Below are 19,309 nucleotides of genomic sequence, written 5' to 3' on the forward strand. Positions count from 1 at the left end.
CCATTGTGGTGTTAGAAGGGATTGAAAACCCTCCCCCCATTTTTTAGAAGATGTATGTGTGCTTTGAAGCATGCAAAGTTGGGTTCAAGAGGGGCTGTAGGCCTGTGATTGGAATAGAAGGGTGTCATTTGAAGGGTGCTTTCCTTGGTATGATACTAGTTACTGTCAGTAAGGATGGTAATAATAATATCTACCCAGTGGCTTAGGTAGTGGTTGAAGTGGAAAACAAGGATACATGGATATGGTTCTTGGAGCTCCTAATCAAGGACATTGAGAAACCAAGGGGGAAGGGCCTTACTTTGAAGTCAGATAGGAAAAAGGTACTTAGCTTTTCTGTAATTGCCTTATTTTTTTTAACATGTTGCCAATATTTGTGTAATGAATTGCCTAAGTTATGCCTTTTTACAGGGACTATTGGAAGCTTTTGCTGTTGTGGTTCCTGATGCTGAAATCAGGTTTTGTGTAAGGCACATTTGGACCAATTTTAAGCTCAAGTTTGGTGGTGAAGCCTTTAAAGAATTTTTCTGGAAGTCAGCAAGGTCAACAACAAGGGTAATGATTTTTAACTTTGGTCACTGTTTGTTATTACTTTGAGCAATGTTTGCATATTGATAAAAAAAACACATCATTTTAATCATTTTTAGGCTGATTTTGAATTGAACATGCTAAAGATCAAAGAGTTGTCTGAAGATGCATTCCACTATTTAGTTGCAATTCCTCCTAGGCATTGGGTTAAGTATGCATTTTCCACTCATAGCAAATTTGATATGTTGTTAAACAACATATGTGAAAGTTTCAATGTTGTTTTGAAAGAAGCCAGAGACAAACCTATAATCACTTGTCTAGAATGGATTAGGAGGTATGTCATGAAGAGGAACACTCTGAAATGGGAAGGTGGTCAAAGTCATGAAGGCAGATTTATGCCTTATGTGTCCTAAGTGTTCCAATTTGTGTCAACTTTGGCTGCAAACTGTGATGTAATCCCTTCTAGGATGGACACATGGGAAGTGGATTACTACAGTGATAGGTTTGTGGTGAATCTGGTTGAGAAAACTTGTACATGTTATAGATGGGAGCTCACTGGGATCCCTTGTGCACATGCTTGGGCTGTGATAATAAATTGTGGATGACTTCTACAGCATGGACAGATACCTGGAGGCATATACTCTAAGTATCAAACCAATGCCTGGTATGAAACAATAGGAAAAGAGGACTGATTTGATGCAACCTACACCACATGTCATGAGAAAAATGCCAGGAATACCTTCCCTTAAGAAAAGGAAACAAGAACAGGGTGAAAGGGAAGGAGTTGAGTCATCCCAAAAGCCTAAGAAAGCACCAAAGTGCTCTAACTAACTGTGGAGTCCCAGGCCATTACAAGAACAAGTGCAAGAACCCAGCACCACCCAAAGAGGTTGATAAAGGTGGCAGACCTCCATCAATGAAGCCTTGAAATGTACTTTAAAGAAAGAAAATTTGGGACAGAGCTGTGAAAAAGGTATGTGAAGATTAAAGTTGGCTTGTACATTGTTTAGTTACTTATTATGACATGTTCTAATAAGGTTTGTGTTGTTGCTTTGTGTGTTAGGGAAAGAATAACCCTGAAACTGAGGCATCCACATCCAAGCTGCTCCTAGTCAGGCAAGCTCACAAGGTGTAGCTCCACCACAATCAAGTCAAGCAACCCAGCCCACCCAATCTCAGCCTCAAAGAAGTGCCACAATGAAGTCCAAGGCATCACCTTCAACAGCCAAGCTACCAATTAAGTCAAAATTGGGATGCCCTAGATTAGATTTATGTGCTTTGGTTATGTTCTTGATTTTGTGTTAGTTATTTTCTGTTTTTGTGAACAATCTTTCTATTTTTAGTGAGGCTACATGTACTTCAACCTTGAATTAGATTGATGTAGCCTATTTTTTATTAAGTGATGATGAACAAATCCACTTAGCCTTTGTAATTATTTTAGAACTTGAAATGCAAGGCTTTTTTTTATTATAATTGTGCACAAATTATGCCAAATTTTGGCATTGCAAAAGGAAATGTTCAAAGCATAATTTCATTTCATGTTAATGGCAATAATACAACCTACATAGATAAAGGTTAGCATTTGCACTTTGCTTACATTCCAAAATCTGTGACACATGCTACTCATACAGTGCAAATGTAATACCAATCATTACTAAATTGCCTACTACATCATTGTCTTCCTTAAATAACCTAACATCATTCCAATTACAACAACTACCACCAACTGCATTAGTCCTGAAATGCCACCATAGTCACCTGCCTTTGCTTTCTTCATAGCAGCAGAGAGTGTCTTGCATTTCTTGGTTAGTCTCTCTTTTTTCACTCTCCACCCTTGCCTTTTGATCTTGAAGCATGAAAACTTGTTGTTTCAGTAAACCAATCTCATTTTGCATCAACTTTTTGTCCAACACTAGTTGATTTGTAACAACCCTCTGCCACTCAAGTATTTCTTCATCAATCCATTTGAAGAATTTGCATCCTCTTCTACCAGATGCATCATTATAGAATTTACAGGCCAAAAATCTTCTACCAGGGTTTTTAGTAGTCCACGATGTCTCCAATTTTGGTGGAATTCCACAACTGCACTTGTTGGGATGATATTACATACAGGAGTGGTATGTTGAACTCGACATCCTACCATTAACAATGTCAATTAGTTATAAAAAGTACTCAAAAATGCTTCACAATTCAATCTTTAATCCTAAGGGACCTAAACCATGGACTCAATTGAATCGCTAAACCCTAGAAATCGAAACCCCCAAATTCGATTGAACCCATAAACCTTAATTACAATCAGAAATTGAAACCCTTATTCTTTAAATTGCATTCAAGTAAAACTTGTAGACAAATGCGAAAAACAATAATATAGAAAATAAGTGTGAAAGATTACCTGATTTTTTGTTCAATTGCTTGAATTATTGAATCTAATTTTTTTAATTGAGAAGGAGGGAAAATTAAGAAGCAATTGAAGAGGAGAGAGAAAAGGTAGTTAGGGGGAAGTAATTTAGGTGGGAAAAGTGAACTAGTGGGCCCAGTTAACGTGTAAAATGGACGGAAAACGTTATTGGGTAGTGCAACCCAAACGTTTTCCATCTTCCGGGTAGTTGTAAACAAATAAAAAAAATGGGTAGTTGTTAACAAAACACCCTATCTTCCGGGTAATTCTAGACAAAATTTCCTAAATTTGATGCTTATATGTAGCCCTTAGGGCTATATATAGCATTTTTCTTAAAAAAAAACTGTAACTAAATTAATGTGAGGATTCACATAAAGGATAGAGTATAATCAATCAGCCATCTTGTGTGTAGCTGCCTAGCTGGCCACACCATGTAGATTAGTAGTAACCCATAATACTAATCGAGTAACCATATAATCACAAATGGTTTAGGTAATACTTTCTCCGTTCTATTAATATTGCAACAATGGACTTTTTGCACTGTTCATCACTCTTGTTTGACCTTATAATATAGATTTATACGTTAAGTAAATTAGAAGTAATGTGCTTTAAAATGCATAATTTCCTCCTTGTTGCTAAGGGTGTTCAAAAATATCCGGTCCGAAATATCCGATCCGAAAATCCGATCCGAAATTTCGGATATCCGATCCGATTTTTGAGGTTTCGGATATTTCGGATCGGATATCCGAAAAAATTTCGGAATTTCGGATCAGATACGGATCGGATTTTGTCCGAAAATTTTAACTACCCGATCCGAAAACCCGACTATCCGATCCGAAAATTTCGGATCGGATTCGGATTGCAGTTTCTCGATCCGAAAAGTTCGGATATTCGAATTTTCGGATCGGATATCCGAAATTGAACAGCCTTGTTGTTGCAATATTAATTGAACGGAGGAAGTAAGTAATTACGGGTTCGTTTGGCATCGCTGTGGTTTTCTATTTTTTGGTTTTTTGTTTTTAAAAAGTATATTATATATGTCACATAATAAATCAAAAATTATTTAGACTTATTAAAATCATGATAATTTTGAAAACTGACAACAGAATAGTGGAAATACCTTTTTCTTGTTTCCTGTTTTTGGTTTTTAGTTTAAAAAAAAAAAAAAAAAACTGAAAAAAAAAATGATGCCAAACAAGCCCTACATTACCTAAACCGTTTGTGGCAATTGACATCACAAACTTGCAAAGCGTCAAAGAGCAGTGAAGTTGAACCCAGTAGAGGAAGAACAATGGCGGCATCATCTCCTAATCTCCCTCCAATTCTCTCTCCTCTTCAACTCAAAACCCCTCTCAACCCTAATTCTTGTTCAATTCTATCTCCATTCTTCAAAATCACCCCCAAATTTACGCCCACGAATTGCCGTCGCTCTTCTGTAATCGTCTCTTCTTCCGGTACAATTTTCACCCCTAAATTTCTTAATTTGCTTACTTTTTTCTTGAATTTGACAATTAATTTTCCAATTCTAGCATTTGAATTTGTTATATATACTTGCAATTGATTGTTTAAGGTTCAAAGGATGCGATATCGAGTCAGGAGAAGCAAGAGCTCTTCGACCGCTACGGCCTTGACCCTAATGACTTCATTTCTGAGCCCGTTAAGGTATCATAAGTTTGTATTTCTTTTATCATAAGAAACATCACTGAATTGTAACTACTTTTAATTATGAATTTGTGCTGATTTTTATTGGGTGGGTGTTACAGAGAAGTAGGAGAAAGGAGCGTGAGCAGGGCGTGGGAAAAGGTAAAGGAAAACAGCTAGTGGTCAAGGAAGACCGAAAGCCGCCTCGTACCACTCATAAATTGCTGCAGGTGTGTACGTTTGCTTCATTTTGTTCTAAGAGGAATTGTATGATTGTGGTGTGATGCAAATATGCAATTTGTTTTGCGGTACGTGTCTCTTCAAATTAGTTTAATTTGGTTCTTAGAGAACAATTTAAGCCAGAGATTTTTTTCTTGTAAAACATGATTGTCCATTTATTTGGCTGATCAAGAACCAGCAAATTTGTCATTTTTTTTCCATTAATTTTATGCAATATATGCTAATTGGTACTCCCTTTGTTGCCTATAGAGCTGAGTTACAATTTAGTTTTTGGTTGGATGGAGTTGATAAGAAACAAATTCGGTGGGACCAATTATAGTGAATATTCGGGTGGTGATCCTTCATGGCCATTTATAGTATAGAATAATCTTTAAAAAAAGGAAACAAAAGGGGACGGAGGGAGTATAATATAAGGTGGTTGGTTTTCTCCTTTTGCATCTTTTATAATCACTTCTTTTCTGTAAACTGCACGCCAGCTGCTGAATTCACTGAATTTGTAAACCAACTTTGTGAAATCAATTAGCATTTTTAGGTTAATGAATGTTCTTTCTATACCTTGGATTGCTTGAGATTTATTTTGTTTTCCACTGAAGGCTCCATGAATAAGTGCATTGTCTAATTAGGTGCTGGCTGGGAAGGCTAAAAGGAAGAAACTCTTATCGCCTGTAGGCATGGATGTTCGTCCCATGATGGAGGTAGTTAAAGGTGCTGCATTTGATATATTGCAGGTATTGTTTTCCGGAATTTGTTTTGTTGTGTGTGCATTAAGGTTTGAGGAGGTTTTGGTGCATAAACCTATACCCAAGGGCTATGAGAAAAGAAACCAAATAATGTTATTTCTATTTTTTTCTTAATATGTTGTTATATGCGAAATATGGGTGAGCTTAGATGATGAAGGCATTGTGTTCCATTGATTTTGGTTTCCTTAGGTGTCTCGGATGGAAAGGAATGAAATTTTTATAGTTGACCAAATAGGGTGTTGTTTTAAAGTTTTAAACAGGATTAATGCCTTGTCTGGGCTTAAGTGAAGTTTAGCCTGATTGACTTTTGTTCATTTTGCGTTAATTATTCTTTAGTTAACCCTTTGTCCTTAATGTTGTACTTTCCTTGTTTTTTTATGGACATTATTTGCACTAAAACATTAAGACCTCGCATTATTGTGTTGCTATCAGATATATGTTAATTGTTTATTTTTTTTTTCAATTATTTAATAAAATTTAAATTCAAATGTGTAAGAGCGGAACAAAGTTTAGCACACACTGTTTTTCTCTATTAAATTAAACGTGTTATCACAAACCACAAAAAGTCAAAAAGATTAGTAGGTATTTAACATAAAAATGAAGACCTATTTTTATTTAAAGTCACTAATTCTTACTTCCCTCTTTCTCTATTGCTCTCTTTTATGGTTAATCATTGTTAGTGATCTTATACCAATATAGAAAATTGGTTTTCTAAAAAAAACATTTTAAGGTATATACTGGTTGAATTTTTCATTGAAAATTTTCACAAATGTTCCTTTTTATAATTTGTGCTTTAAATTATCTTACAAGTGAAAAATAAATTCTGGTTATCTTCTTCTTGTTCACTTTCCATATGTTGAAAACTACTCGTCAATTTTCTTATCAGGTGGCTGGTGGCTGCCCTGCATCTTTAAGACCCGGTCGCTGGTTGGACCTGTATAGTGGCACTGGTTCAGTTGGCATTGAAGCTTTGAGTCGAGGTTGTTCTGAGGTGAGTACCACTAAAGGGCGTATTTGGCGCTAGTGTTTGAGTAGCTTTAAGTCAAACCACTACTTCATAAAAAATGTGAGTGTTTGGCAAAGTAGTGGTTAGGGTAGCTTTTAGTGGTGGAGGTTGTTTTTATGAAAAGTTAGAAATATTAGCGTTTGAAATTAGAGATAGCTTTTGAGGTAGCTTTTGAAAATTTAATCTATAGTTTTAAAAATTAAATATTTATTTTTATATGTAACAACTAGTCAACCGCTACTTTACCGAACACTCATACCTAAATTATCTATACTCACAGCTAACAGTTTTTTGACAGCTAAAAGCTACCTATACAGTTAAAAGCTACCTACACAGATAACAACTATCTTCATAGCTAACATCACCCTTCACAACTATATTTTGCCGAACACGCCCTAAATAGTTGACAAATTACTCCTTCTGGTCCATAATATATAGTAGGATACTAGGATATCTTAGCTATGTGCGTAAATGGAACATCAAAATCTGCCTCTTGTAATCTTATTTTATATGCTCACCCACCGTTATCACTCGTTTCATGGGTATCATTAATCTTGTTTTGCTGTAATGAGTTAATTATCTACTTTATCATTTACAGTAGCTGTAATGTGCTCTTACTCTTACTCTCTTAGTATTAGCTGGCTTTACATTTGCCCACCACTCCCTCCGTTTAATACTTGCTCCACTTTCCTTTTTCGGCCGTTTTTAAATACTTGCTCCATTTGTTTATTTGGAAAGCTTTTACAATATTTAATTCATTTCTCTCACCTAGTGGACCCAACATAAATCAAATTTTATTAATTTTGTAATCTATCTCTTCTAATTCTCTCCACTACTTTTGCTTTTAACAATATTTTATTTTTCCACATACCCCACTACCTCCATATTTTATTACTTTCTCCAATTTCTCCTAAAACTCCACACATGGAGAAATGGAGCAAGTATTTAAAAATGGAGGGAGTATTTGCTATTGGAAGAAGACAACTACTCTTAGTTTCTTAGTGTTGAATGAGATGATGTACAGATATGTAAAAATTCAATAATGTGGATCAAATTAAATAAGTTAGTTTGACCTATATATTTTATTTGGCTTAGGAATATTCTACTCATTGTGTATTTTGTAAAAATGACTTATAAAAATAACTTCGTAATTTTAAACACAAAATTCTGCTGTTTGCTAATTCTGTGGAGTTCTATGTGTATTATCCTGAAACATCTAGAATTGGTGTTGCCAATGCTCAGGTGCATTTTATTGAGATGGATCCATGGGTGGTTTCAAATGTTCTGCAGCCAAATCTACAATGGACAGGGTTTCTTGATTCATCAGTTATACATACTGTCACTGTTGAAAATTTCTTGGAACGAGCTCAGCAGTTTGTAGGTGTGTACTGTTATGACCATTTTTTTTTTTCGCTTTCAGTTTAATAGGTGCATGAGTCCGTTATTACTGATGTTTTACACCTGAATTTCCTTCTGCTGCTTGTGTCATGAGATGGTCCATTTGAATTTTGTCTCAATTTTTACCATTCAGTATTTATTAGATTTAGCTTTTGGACTGTTTGTTGCCCCTTCATTATATGCTATTTTTTGGTGGGTAATATATTTATTAGAGTTAGCATATTGGTGGTTTGACAAGTCAATGTCCTGGAATTGAGTGTCTTGAAAGAATGTATCAAAACTGATAACTTCCAAAATGTTGTATTAATCAGCTTTCATATTACACGATTGATTCTGAGTGATGTTGACCACCCAGCTCATTAGTGCATCATTTATCATACTCTGTAACATGAATTTTTAGGGTAAGACAGTCAAATTCAGCCCTTTTTTTTTATTTTTTTTTATTTTTAATCCCTTTAAAAGACTATGAAGAACTCTCATAAACATTATCACAATACTTACACGTCCATCTTAACCTAGAATGTTCCGGTTACAGGTCGGTGAGTTATGTTAACTGTTAAGGTTACTTTTATCTTTAGTGTTGTAAATTTAAAAAAGGAAAAGGGAAAAAAAACACTAATAATCTGCCTATTATGGTATTAAAAATTAGTTAAGTTTCTTTGAACGAGTTTGTAATTATCAGACTACAAATATTGAAATGCAAATTATTGATATTAATTGACCATTGACGCCGATTCAAGGATATCTCATCCTAATTAAATATTAAGGCACAAAAGTACAACACAACTTTTTTTTTTGGTTGTTGCCTCTTAAAGGGTATTTTTGTGAGTTTATTATTATTTTTTTAATTTTTAATTTTGTTTTTTTTTATAATACTATGTTGTCAGGGTTGGTTTGTGTCTGGTTGGGTTTGATTCTTTTATTTATGGTTTTTCTAGGTTTGGTCAATTACAGGTTACAGGTCAGATTTTGTGTTAACACCCCTTATTTTCAGGCCGAATTATGGGTTGGGTCAAATTTTGCTCGGTCTAATTATAAATGATAAGGTGTTATGAATCTTTCACTTTTAAATTGTCTCAATTCTTAATTTTATTGCTTTCTTGCAGGCGGTGATACAACTTTTGACTACATTAGTGTAACACCTCCATACATGAAAGTGGATTATGGAATACTTATGAACCAATTATCAGATTCCCCCTTGGTTGGAGAAGATGCGTTTATTGTAAGCTTTATTTTTTTGCTTTTACTATTCCCTCCATTTCTTTAGTCTTGTTTGAATTCTTTATAGATTTCAATGCAGATAACATATAATACTTTTTTAAACGTGCACACACACATGCGCGCGCGCACACACGCACACACACGGTATCTTGATTTGTCTTAGTACGTAGCTTCACAGCATCAATTTATTTTATTTAATTTTGTTTCATAATGTGTATTGAATATCTTTATTCTTAAAAATGTACATAGAATATGTGCAAAAAGTAAAATAGGAGTTACAGAAAGAAAAAGGAGTATTGTTCACTTTCTATCTTGATATTGGTGGTTCTTTGCTGCTTGTTCTTGTTTGAAAATCTCTTGCCTCAGGTGGTCGAATATCCTTTGGGAACAGACATGCTGGATTCTTGTGGATGCCTTATGAAGGTTTGTTTCTTTATGTCTCTAGATGAACTCTTTCGGGTTGGGATATTATTTGTAAAATATAGATAGATACTTTTTTGGCATCAAGGATTTTAATTACAAATTACTGATGTGAAGACTCTTGGACATTATTATGCATCCAAATAGCTTTAAGATAGTTTCTGTTCACTATCTTATTGTGCTAAATTCTTTAAAACAGAAGAATACCAGTACTATGTCATGCAGATTTCAGTGAATGGTCAGAAATCTTACCTTGGTTGTATATATACTGCAGATAGCTGATCGTCGCTTTGGTAGAACACATTTGGCAATTTATGGGCCAAAGTGGGCAATGAAGAAGAAGAAGGGCTAATCACCTATCTGGGCATTGTAAAGGAATGAATTCAATTGAAAAATGGGAGTGCCTGCAGGACCGTGCCGACCAAATGTGTTTTGTGAAATGTGCATCGACTGATTTCGTATACGACAGGCTAAAATGTACTGCTGAAGTTGAAGGCTGACATATCAAAACCATTGTCACGGTGTGTTATATACACAAGTCTATGTTTTGTCATTTTTACCATTGATAATAGAAATACTTTGACATAGGCTAAGCATCTATTGCAGGTCCAATAAAACTTGAGTGGAGCTTTCCAATTACTGTTCACTTTGTAGTTAAGGCAGCAGTTATCTTGAAATGGAAAATTTACTTAAGTGTAAGGGTTTAAACCTTCTTACTACTTTATTATCTTTGTTGTTTCCTTCTTTACTTTCTATTTATTTTACTTTTTTTCAAGGGAGGAAAGAGGAGAGAGAGAGAGAGGGGGGGGGGGGGGGTTGTTGCTGTAAAAAAATCTGTAGACGAGTTGGATGTTATTGTACTTTTTCTTATGAAATGAATCATCATTGGATCCAATTTCCTTAACCATCTTTCTCAAATTTATGGAACGAGAACAAGTACACTTATAATTTTCTGTCACTGGGGGAGCCTTGAGCAGGCTGTGTAGGACCTAAACCAGATTTAACTTTTACAAGACTTAACATGTGCTAAAATAGAATGATTGACTTTATTCAAGAAGCTATGACTTGTTTCTTGTAATTGCTGCCATTAAAGTTTTCTATTTTTAGTTATCCACAAAGCTGGATTGTGCTAATACATGTTTTTGCTTCCAATTCTACTGATATGGAATAATTAAGGCTCAAACATCAGGAGAAACAACTTAGGTTTTTGGGAATTAATGTATATAGTAACCCGTTAGCCCTTTTTGAAAGAGTTTTTGAAAGACTATTTCAAAAATAAAAAATTATAATAAAAAAAAAAGCTGAATTATTGGCATCTAGTTGATTAATTGTTCTTGAATGATGGGTTTCTGTAGATACTCAGTGATCTGAGCTATAAGGCAGAGCATTCAATTTGCTCAAGATTTGAATTTATTACAACCTGTCTTCCTCTTTCTCCCAAACTCTCTTTCCTCTCTCTCTTGTTCCATGCCCTTGCTTTGGTGCGGATGAAAAATTGAACTTTGCCTGTTCTTTGAGATGTCTATAAGTGAGGATTATGTTAGTGTTTTGGAGAAGAGGCGGGAAAAGTTTTGTAGATGCCTTTTTGGATGGTATGCCTTGTTGAGTGTTTAAAACCTTTTTGTCTCCTTTGAGCGTGGGATGGATATGGAGGTCTTGTTTTGATGTGGATAGAAGACGAAATCTTCTTTCTGACCTTTGAGATGAAATGAGGAATTTATTAGAGATCAGGAAAAGGGTTGCTGAAAATTCCCGTGGATGCTTATGTTGGAGTGTGTGTATATCTTGTTGGGTGCTTGAAACTTTTGTCTCCTTCGGGGCTGAATCCATCTGTTGAGAGGAAGAGGCGTGGGGGAATTTGGGTTGGATCAAGACTTGGGAGGTTGTTCTAGATTGGGAATTGAAGAAAGGGTAAAAAGAGCCATTTTTTTTCCCCAGGGAGATGGACTTGGAGTCTTGGACCTTGGGTGGATTTATGGGTAGTGCTTTCGTTAGGAGGTTGATGAGGTGGCAACATACAGCGGTGAGGATTTTTACAATGGATCTTACCGTGGGGGGAGAGGTGGGGGGGGTTTGAATGTTACTGTGTTGGGTCATCAGATCATTGAGGTGAGCATAGCCAACTGGCTAGATCATTAAAAACATAGGGTTTCTGTAATGGATCCGGCATACCTAGCCCAGCCACCTATCCAAGTCTACACCCAAGGCACAAGCAAGGAAAGCGAGAGGGGGACAAGCAACATCATCAGCAGCAGGGAGCAAGGGAGTAAGTAGACAAAAGGAATTAATGAAGCACTAAGGAATGTGGCAAACCAAAAGAGCCTGACGGCCCTACTGATACTATGAAGTGATAGAAGACAAATATCATTAATGTTAGATTTTTGCTTTATGTAATGAAGATAGAGCAAGTTGCACTCTTAAATTGTATATCTGATACTGTGAGTTAAGTTCTAGGAGATAAGTAACCTCTAGTTACTTACCGAGTAGTAGCCTAAAGCTACTCTTTTTGTATGAATTGGTTTCCACCATTGATCAAGAATCAAACTTTTGCCTCTAAAATAATCTATTGATTAATTTTGATTATAAATCAGTAGATTCTAGCTATTACTGTTTCAAAGGTAATGGAAAATTTTCTATGTAAGATGTGAGGGATCTAGCAGTTGTGGTAGCAAGGGTATATGCATATGTTTTATTGAGTCAAGTGGTGTGTGAGGAGATATGTTTGATGTTTGAGTTGGCTCATCTGGTAGTGCTAGTGTGCTACAGTATGTAGTAAGCATGTAAAGGCCACATTTTGAACATTTGGTCGTGTTACATGGTGCAAGACAGGGAGAGGTGGAAAATTTTGTTCTCAAAGCAGTGTAGAATATGATTTGAGGGCTATTATAAAGTTTGCCCATTTTCACTTTGTCTTGAGACTTTGAACTGTGCGCAAAACTCTGGGATTAGTCTTGAACAATATGTAAATTCTTAAAGAGGAGGGTGGAGTGTTAAACTAGGAATTAACGGTTGCAACTGTGCGTATCTAATAAGGATAATAAGGTAGTTGAGGCTGTAAGTCACAATGTTAATCCTCAAGTTCAGGAATCTCTTGTTGATGATCTCGATACCAAGGTTATAATTGGCGTATCTGGTGGAAAGATTAGGTAGCACAGATTGAATTCAACCAAGTGTTTTAAACTAATGATAAATTTTCAACATATTTAACTTCAAATATTTTAGATGTATGAAAGAATGGTGGCTGCTACAGGACAAATAAGACTATCTCATGTCTCTGTTGCACAATTGTGGATGATTGTTTGGGAATTCAATGGGGTTGAGGATACTCGTTGGATGCCAGCCATGAAGATTGCTCGGTAGGGTAAGTTGAACACTATAGCTCCTGAAGATTTTGTAGCTATCAAAGTTTTGCCATAGTTTCTACAGGGTATGTGTAGAACAGTGATAATCAGGTTAACTAGCTTGGCTGTTTAATATTTTATAACAAGATGTTAGATGGTTTGTAAAATTGAGGTCTTCTTAAGAAATTGGATTTGAATAGGGTAACCAACAGATGCTAATATAGGGATTAAAAATATTATGTATTGGGTATTAATCATGAGGTTGAGGTCTGAAGATAGACTTTTCTTAAATAGGCCATGACATTGTGATTCTTATTATCTAAGCTTTGAGAGCTACTTGCTCTTCACTTGTACTTCTTATTCACTTTTCTAATAAAAAAACTAATAATTTAAAATCTGAGAAAATTGTCCTGTTGTAAAAGTACTTGTAATGAAGGTTGTGAACTTGTGATCCCCTGTTCTTTGATGTTTAATAATGATTTGATGTATTTCAAGGCCCTTATGCAAGACTCTCTTATTAAATTTGAGCTTGTAGTTTTTGATATAATACATACATGACAGTTATGTATTAATAATAGTTGCTGTTATTACTTCTGCGTGTAGTTTAAATTAAGTTTAATTTTGAAGAATCTTTTTTTTTTTTTTTTTTTTTTTTTTTTGAGAAAAATGTCCTTTTACTGCAGACTGATTAAAGTTTTAAGATTATGCTTACCCAATTTTGTCCTGATTCAGCTGAAGAATAGTTTAGTGTGCCAAAAAAAAAAAAAAATTAAAGAGGTGTTTGTTATGCCTTGCTCATGTCATATTGACATATTGTTAGAGTATTTTAAAGTGAGATTTTTATAGAGCAAAGCGAGAAAATCTCTTAAAGCATATTGATTTAAGCAAACAGGGAAAGTTAATTCACTTTGGATTATTCTTTATGAATATTCCGAGGGGATGTGACTTCCTCTGGCTTTGCTTTGGAAAACAAGTTCTCCTGTTGAAGGATCCTTGTAACCAATCAATACGACTTTTTGTGCACAAATAATCACTGGTTAAACTAAAGTTTGATGTTGCCTTTTATTTTGATCTTTTACTGGTAACTTATGTTAGTATTCACTCTTCAATTCACTCTTTTTTTTTAAATTATTTTTTTTAGTAGATAGTTTACCAATGTATGAAAGGATTGAAATTATAACTGTAACTGGGAAGTGTAAAAAGTATGTATGTATGTATGTATCTTATTTGTTATGGGGGTTAAAATTGAGGTTACAAACTTACAACCGGGCTTAAAAAATTCTGAGAACCATAGCTTACTCAATCTAACCAAGTGTAGAATATTTGATACTGGAAGTGACCTGTTTCGTATATATTTTTACTGTGTAAAAGAAATTTTTTATCAGTCAGTCTTCTAATGAGAAGCTAAAACTCCCATTCTAGGCTCCCTTCTTTTCTTATGTACAGTAGACATTAGACAATACATTATTCTCTGGTTTCTTTAGTGATTGTTGTACTTTCCGTCATGTTAATAGTTTTATTTGCCCGCTTTGGAAATATTTAACTTTGTGGATGAAATATACTTCGTGTTTCTACTGTTTGGAGCACTAAAGTTATGTTTAATGGAGATTTCTTTAGGTGGTCTCCACTGATTGAAGGCTCCATCCTCTACATTCTGCTATGTACTGGTAAAGTAAAGAAACTTGTTAGTACTGAAGGTGGTAACTTTTGGTGGACCACCAACCACACATTGTGCACTTAATCAGAATTCTAGATTTCTATCATTAATTCATTATATTTATGCAGAGTCACCAATACTTTTGGTAAACATGTTGAGTAAACTAGCTGTTCATATACCTGTTTCTGGTCTGCAAACTTTGGTATCTGATGTTGAACCTTTCTGTGATTTTGGTATAGAGCACTGGGCATTTTCTAAATCCTTTCTAATTGAGGGTTTGAGGTTGCAGAGGGAAAGACCGCCTCCTTACTTTGATTTCCTTTTCATGTCTGGATTAGTATGCCATATATAAAATAATTTCATTAATTTTGGCTTCAGTGTGCTTTGAGTATCCCAGATATGCACGCTAAACTAATGTGGATCTATTGTGGATGGGTACTTTGGTTTGTTAGGAGGGTTATAAATCTCGGATGTGATTATTATAACAGTCGCGAAACAATTTTTTTGGGTGATATGGATGGTGTGTGACTGTCATTACCTAATGTAGTGGTCACAAATTCACAATGCAGTGATGCAGCCGAGAACAAATTCCCTGGTTGATACTTCCTGATAAACAGAGAGTTATCGATATGCAGCAACATTTCTTGCAAACATATACTCATTGTAGGTAATTCTTATTGAAATTATGCCTCTAGAAAATGGGCTGAACTGCTGACTGATGATGCTTCTCAATTCTCTATCCATTAAACATGTAGTAGTTTGTCTCAAGTACTTAAAGTAACTTGATGTTGATGTTAAACATGTGAAATTATTTATTTAATTTGATGCAAAAATTGTGAGATTAAAGTTTTATTTTTTCGAGGTGGGTCATATAATCCTGTGTTTGTAGAGCCCTAATGGATTCATTAAGCCATTAAGGAAGGATTATGGTCCCATTTTATTGGCTTCATGAAAATACGCACACCAAAACAGAGGAACTACACTGGCATGGGCCCATGCTATCTTTGAGATCACTAACTTTTCTCTTTTTGTCATGCTTCTCCCTCATTCTGTCCTGCCCCTGCTTTGACGTAGTTTTTGAATCAGTTGCCCTCTATTTAAAGCTTGCATATTACTTCTTATTCTTTCCAGTCTTGTTCCGCCTTCCTTCTTTGACGTAGGAAGTTCCAATCGGTGGCAATATCGCCTTCTTTAATGATATATTATATCAACAATTCTTTAGTATCATTTGTCTTCTTGATTCTGAAATGATCATTCTTCCCGTCTTCTTTTCCTGTTTTCGTAAGAGCAACTTATCCTTCCTAGGAAGGGAAATCTAGTTGGGTGAAGTGGTATGGCTGATTATGGTGATGGGGGAGGAGTTATGCGGGTTTTGAAGGCTATATGTGTAGCTTTTATGTTGGTTTTTTCTGTACGGTTCTTGTCCATGGGGATCCTAGCAAGTGCGGAGATTGAGGGGCATACAGCAGCGACGAGTACATCATCTGGTAATTACGCAGCAATGCATACATCATCTGGGAATCATGCAGCAACGAGTACATCATCTGGGAATAACAAGCATACGACGCTGCTGGGGAGGAAGAAACATTCTGTTCCTGTGAAGCTCAACCCGACTTATTCTAGTAAAAGAAGAGTCCCCAGTGGTCCTGATCCTATACACAACAGGTATTGCTTCCTTCTCTAACAAATATTGGGTGTTTTCGTTCATTTAACTACCATCTCCTCTGGCCTGCTGTTAGTTGAAAGAGATCATATGCTAGTTCTATATTGGTTACGCGGATGTACACAAAATATTACTAGCCTTCCTATTGTAGGCATGACTTGTTTAAAAAACCCATCTTATAGTTACATTTAGGCTTCTTTAAATTCCCTGTATGAGACCTCAAGAGAAAGAGGAAAGGAGAGGTGATAGGTAACTCTTATCTAAATCAACTGTTTTTAGTGTTTCTATAACAGAGGAATTATAGTTTGGTGATGTTTAGGGTTAGAACTTAGAAGGAATCAAATTCTGGTTGTTTTTTCGAAGCTTAAATGAAAATTAATTCAATTTCACCCTCGTCCTAGTTTGGATGTTTCTATGATAGTCTTTCTAAAAATGACTACCCCTATACTCAATTTTGATTGGCATTTAAAAAAATAAAATATAATTTATTGATCAAACTTCCTTAAAAATGAAAAGAAAAAAATGAATTATGTAAGAAGGAAAGTCATTCTATATAAGTTTAACCCACAAAAAATAAAAATTAAAAAATAAATAAAAAAAATTAGCCAATCAAAATTGAGTCTAGTGGTAATTATTTAAGGACGATTACTATAGAAATTTCACAATTATTTATTTTTTAAAAAACTTTTGTGGTTTGGGTTTGGAAACACGTTAGGTCACTAGGGATAGAGAAAAGTGTTATTAATGCATAATATTAGTAAAATTTTATGTCACTCCGTACTAAATTGCAATTTTATAGATCCATCTTTTTTAATTGCAACATTAGAATTTCAACACTTGTCAATATACATTGTATAGGACATTAATATACTTAATTACTCCGTAACTTTAATAATAATTATAAATAGTTATTTAAAGCATAAATCGAGATAAATCTAACTAGGAACAAGCTACCATTAAAACACTTTTCCGCTCGTTTTGGTGTTGAACTGTTGAAGTGTCTTAAATTCTCAATTTCTACGTTAGACGGCGAGACACAAAGGATAAAGTATACTCGTAAACGAATTCTATATTACTGTACAAAATGATTTTGCGCTCCTTGTTAGTGATGCTTCGAAAAATGTGCAATGCCACATCAATTTATATTGCGGGAAAATAACGTGGGCAATCTAACACTTTAAAACAGACCAATAACGAACTTTTAATTTTAATCTACTAGAAATATGGTTTTTTATTTTTATTTTAATTTTATTTCACAGCCCTAGTAAACATGCTCTTAACTTTTCTATAATTCTTTTTATCTCTTTTTGATTTAATTCTTTTTTTTTTTTTGAATATTATTATATAAGTAAATAAATCCAGAATAGTATTGTTGTTGTTGGCATGTAATAAAATATTGGGACAATTCTTGCAATTCGTGGAGGGTGATGGTAGTTTAGGCCTTTAACAAAAGCTTCTTTAAATATGAATCTTTCTCTTATTTTGATAATGAATAAATAAAGTCGTTGAACAACTTTGTTGGAGGGGCAGGAACAGAAGTTGCTCGCTCTTTTTCTTCCTTCTTTGTGTTCAGCTGTGGGGGTCCCCAACCTTCAAACACCGTTAAGGATAACTTAACGATACGTCTTGTCTTTTACAGTATTATAATACGCTAATAGCTATTGCATTGTTATTTAAAATCGTTAATCCCTCATCTCAAGTTATTTATTAATTCTTGAAAAGTTTTTTCGCTGGTTAAAAATTAGGTCTCACACTCATCAATCGCATTTAAACAAATTCTAATCTAGGTTGAACGTTTGCCCTCCTTCCAACAGGCACGTCGGAGAAACTAGAAGACCACCTGGCCGTACTTAGCACCGCCTCGGAATTGAACTGAGAGGGTGGTTTAGTCAGTACGTACGCTATGGGACAAGTTATTGGAAAATCTATCTATTATTGCAAAGGATTATATGATGGGTGGAATTTTCATTGTTTTGTTTCGTTATTATTTATAAATATATGTATAGGAAGTTTTCATTTTAAGTATGATTTATTTCCCATTTAGAGATTAAAATGTCATAAGAAGTGATTCCTTTGTTGTAAAGATTTGGTTTTTCTCAAGTTATGAGATTTTTACGTGTAAATTTAACTCAAGTTTTTTTATGGTGCGACGGATTTTGCATGTATCATATCGTTTATTTAATTATATTTTTATTTATTATAATTTGAGCCCTTTTTTTTTTTTTTTTTTTTTTTTTGGATTTATAAGCCTTTTTTGACGCTTTTGGTTGCATGAGTCGTCGGTGCTTTAGGGCAGCTCGTGCTCAACAGTCGTCAACAAAGGTGTGTTTCTCCCCATTAGTTAAAAGTCGTTTTTGTTGTAACAAAACTTTGTTAAATGGTAACATTTTCATTGAAATTCGTAATTGATGAGATTTGTTTTTTGCTAGTGAAAAAAATGGGCTGATTATGCATTTATACTCATGTAATTGGATGCTGTTCATTTCATGAAATAGTATTTTGATGTGAAACATTATGTTATGAAATTTATCCTAAATTAACGCAATGTAACACATTCAATAATCATTACATAAAAACAATTGGAATTTCATTATAGATTTTGGGATACCAAGTAATTAGCTAGACATTCACAACTTGACTAATTTACATTCTTGATTGACTATAAAAAGTAATATGAAATTATTTTAGTGTGCCAATTGAGAGTTAAGATAATAAAAGATGTTGAAACTGACTCAACACAGATAGATCTGACTTATCTCAATAGTTGCTCAGAATGAGATTCGATATGCATGGCTGCAATGCCTGTAATAATTTAGAGTACTTAAATATAATTTCGACTAGACTTGACTGGACTTGAACCTTGTACAATGACTCAAATTGACACCTGATATGAATGGGAGAAAACAAAAACAAATAAATTTACTCCCAATTATTGTTGAAGGCCCTCAATTCTATAATTAATCTTTTATTTGTTTATTTTAAAGGAGGGTGATTTGAGTCCACTTTTACTGAGCTTTCCTTTTTCTAGTCTAGTGATAAAAATTGGTTGTTCCAAGAAA

General features: G+C 34.6%; 2 protein-coding genes across 2 annotated transcripts; both read left to right on the forward strand.

Moving 5' to 3' along the window:
- The first annotated feature begins 4,103 nt into the window (after positions 1 to 4,103).
- On the forward strand, positions 4,104 to 10,493 carry LOC110735239 (putative rRNA methyltransferase YlbH). The gene is made up of 10 exons (XM_021915425.1): positions 4,104 to 4,377; positions 4,494 to 4,585; positions 4,687 to 4,794; positions 5,428 to 5,532; positions 6,431 to 6,535; positions 7,793 to 7,931; positions 9,055 to 9,170; positions 9,536 to 9,592; positions 9,864 to 10,110; positions 10,196 to 10,493. The coding sequence occupies exons 1-9, from the start codon at positions 4,215 to 4,217 to the stop codon at positions 9,939 to 9,941; spliced, it is 963 nt and encodes a 320-aa protein (XP_021771117.1). The 5' UTR covers positions 4,104 to 4,214; the 3' UTR covers positions 9,942 to 10,110; positions 10,196 to 10,493.
- Positions 10,494 to 14,770: 4,277 nt separating this feature from the next.
- On the forward strand, positions 14,771 to 18,677 carry LOC110735240. The gene is made up of 2 exons (XM_021915426.1): positions 14,771 to 16,252; positions 18,065 to 18,677. The coding sequence occupies exons 1-2, from the start codon at positions 15,921 to 15,923 to the stop codon at positions 18,102 to 18,104; spliced, it is 372 nt and encodes a 123-aa protein (XP_021771118.1). The 5' UTR covers positions 14,771 to 15,920; the 3' UTR covers positions 18,105 to 18,677.
- The last annotated feature ends 632 nt before the right edge of the window (positions 18,678 to 19,309 follow it).

The sequence above is a fragment of the Chenopodium quinoa genome, unplaced genomic scaffold (genome assembly GCF_001683475.1).
Source record: "Chenopodium quinoa cultivar QQ74 unplaced genomic scaffold, ASM168347v1, whole genome shotgun sequence".
Classification (NCBI taxonomy): domain Eukaryota; kingdom Viridiplantae; phylum Streptophyta; class Magnoliopsida; order Caryophyllales; family Amaranthaceae; genus Chenopodium; species Chenopodium quinoa.

Coding starts and splice junctions, on each gene's coding strand:
- LOC110735239 (XM_021915425.1), top strand. CDS start 4,215: ATGGCGGCATCATCTCCTAATCTCCCTCCAATTCTCTCTCCTCTTCAA. Junction 5,533..6,430: donor CTGCATTTGATATATTGCAG/GTATTGTTTTCC, acceptor TTTTCTTATCAG/GTGGCTGGTGGCTGCCCTGC. Junction 6,536..7,792: donor TGAGTCGAGGTTGTTCTGAG/GTGAGTACCACT, acceptor GCCAATGCTCAG/GTGCATTTTATTGAGATGGA.
- LOC110735240 (XM_021915426.1), top strand. CDS start 15,921: ATGGCTGATTATGGTGATGGGGGAGGAGTTATGCGGGTTTTGAAGGCT. Junction 16,253..18,064: donor CCTGATCCTATACACAACAG/GTATTGCTTCCT, acceptor TCCTTCCAACAG/GCACGTCGGAGAAACTAGAA.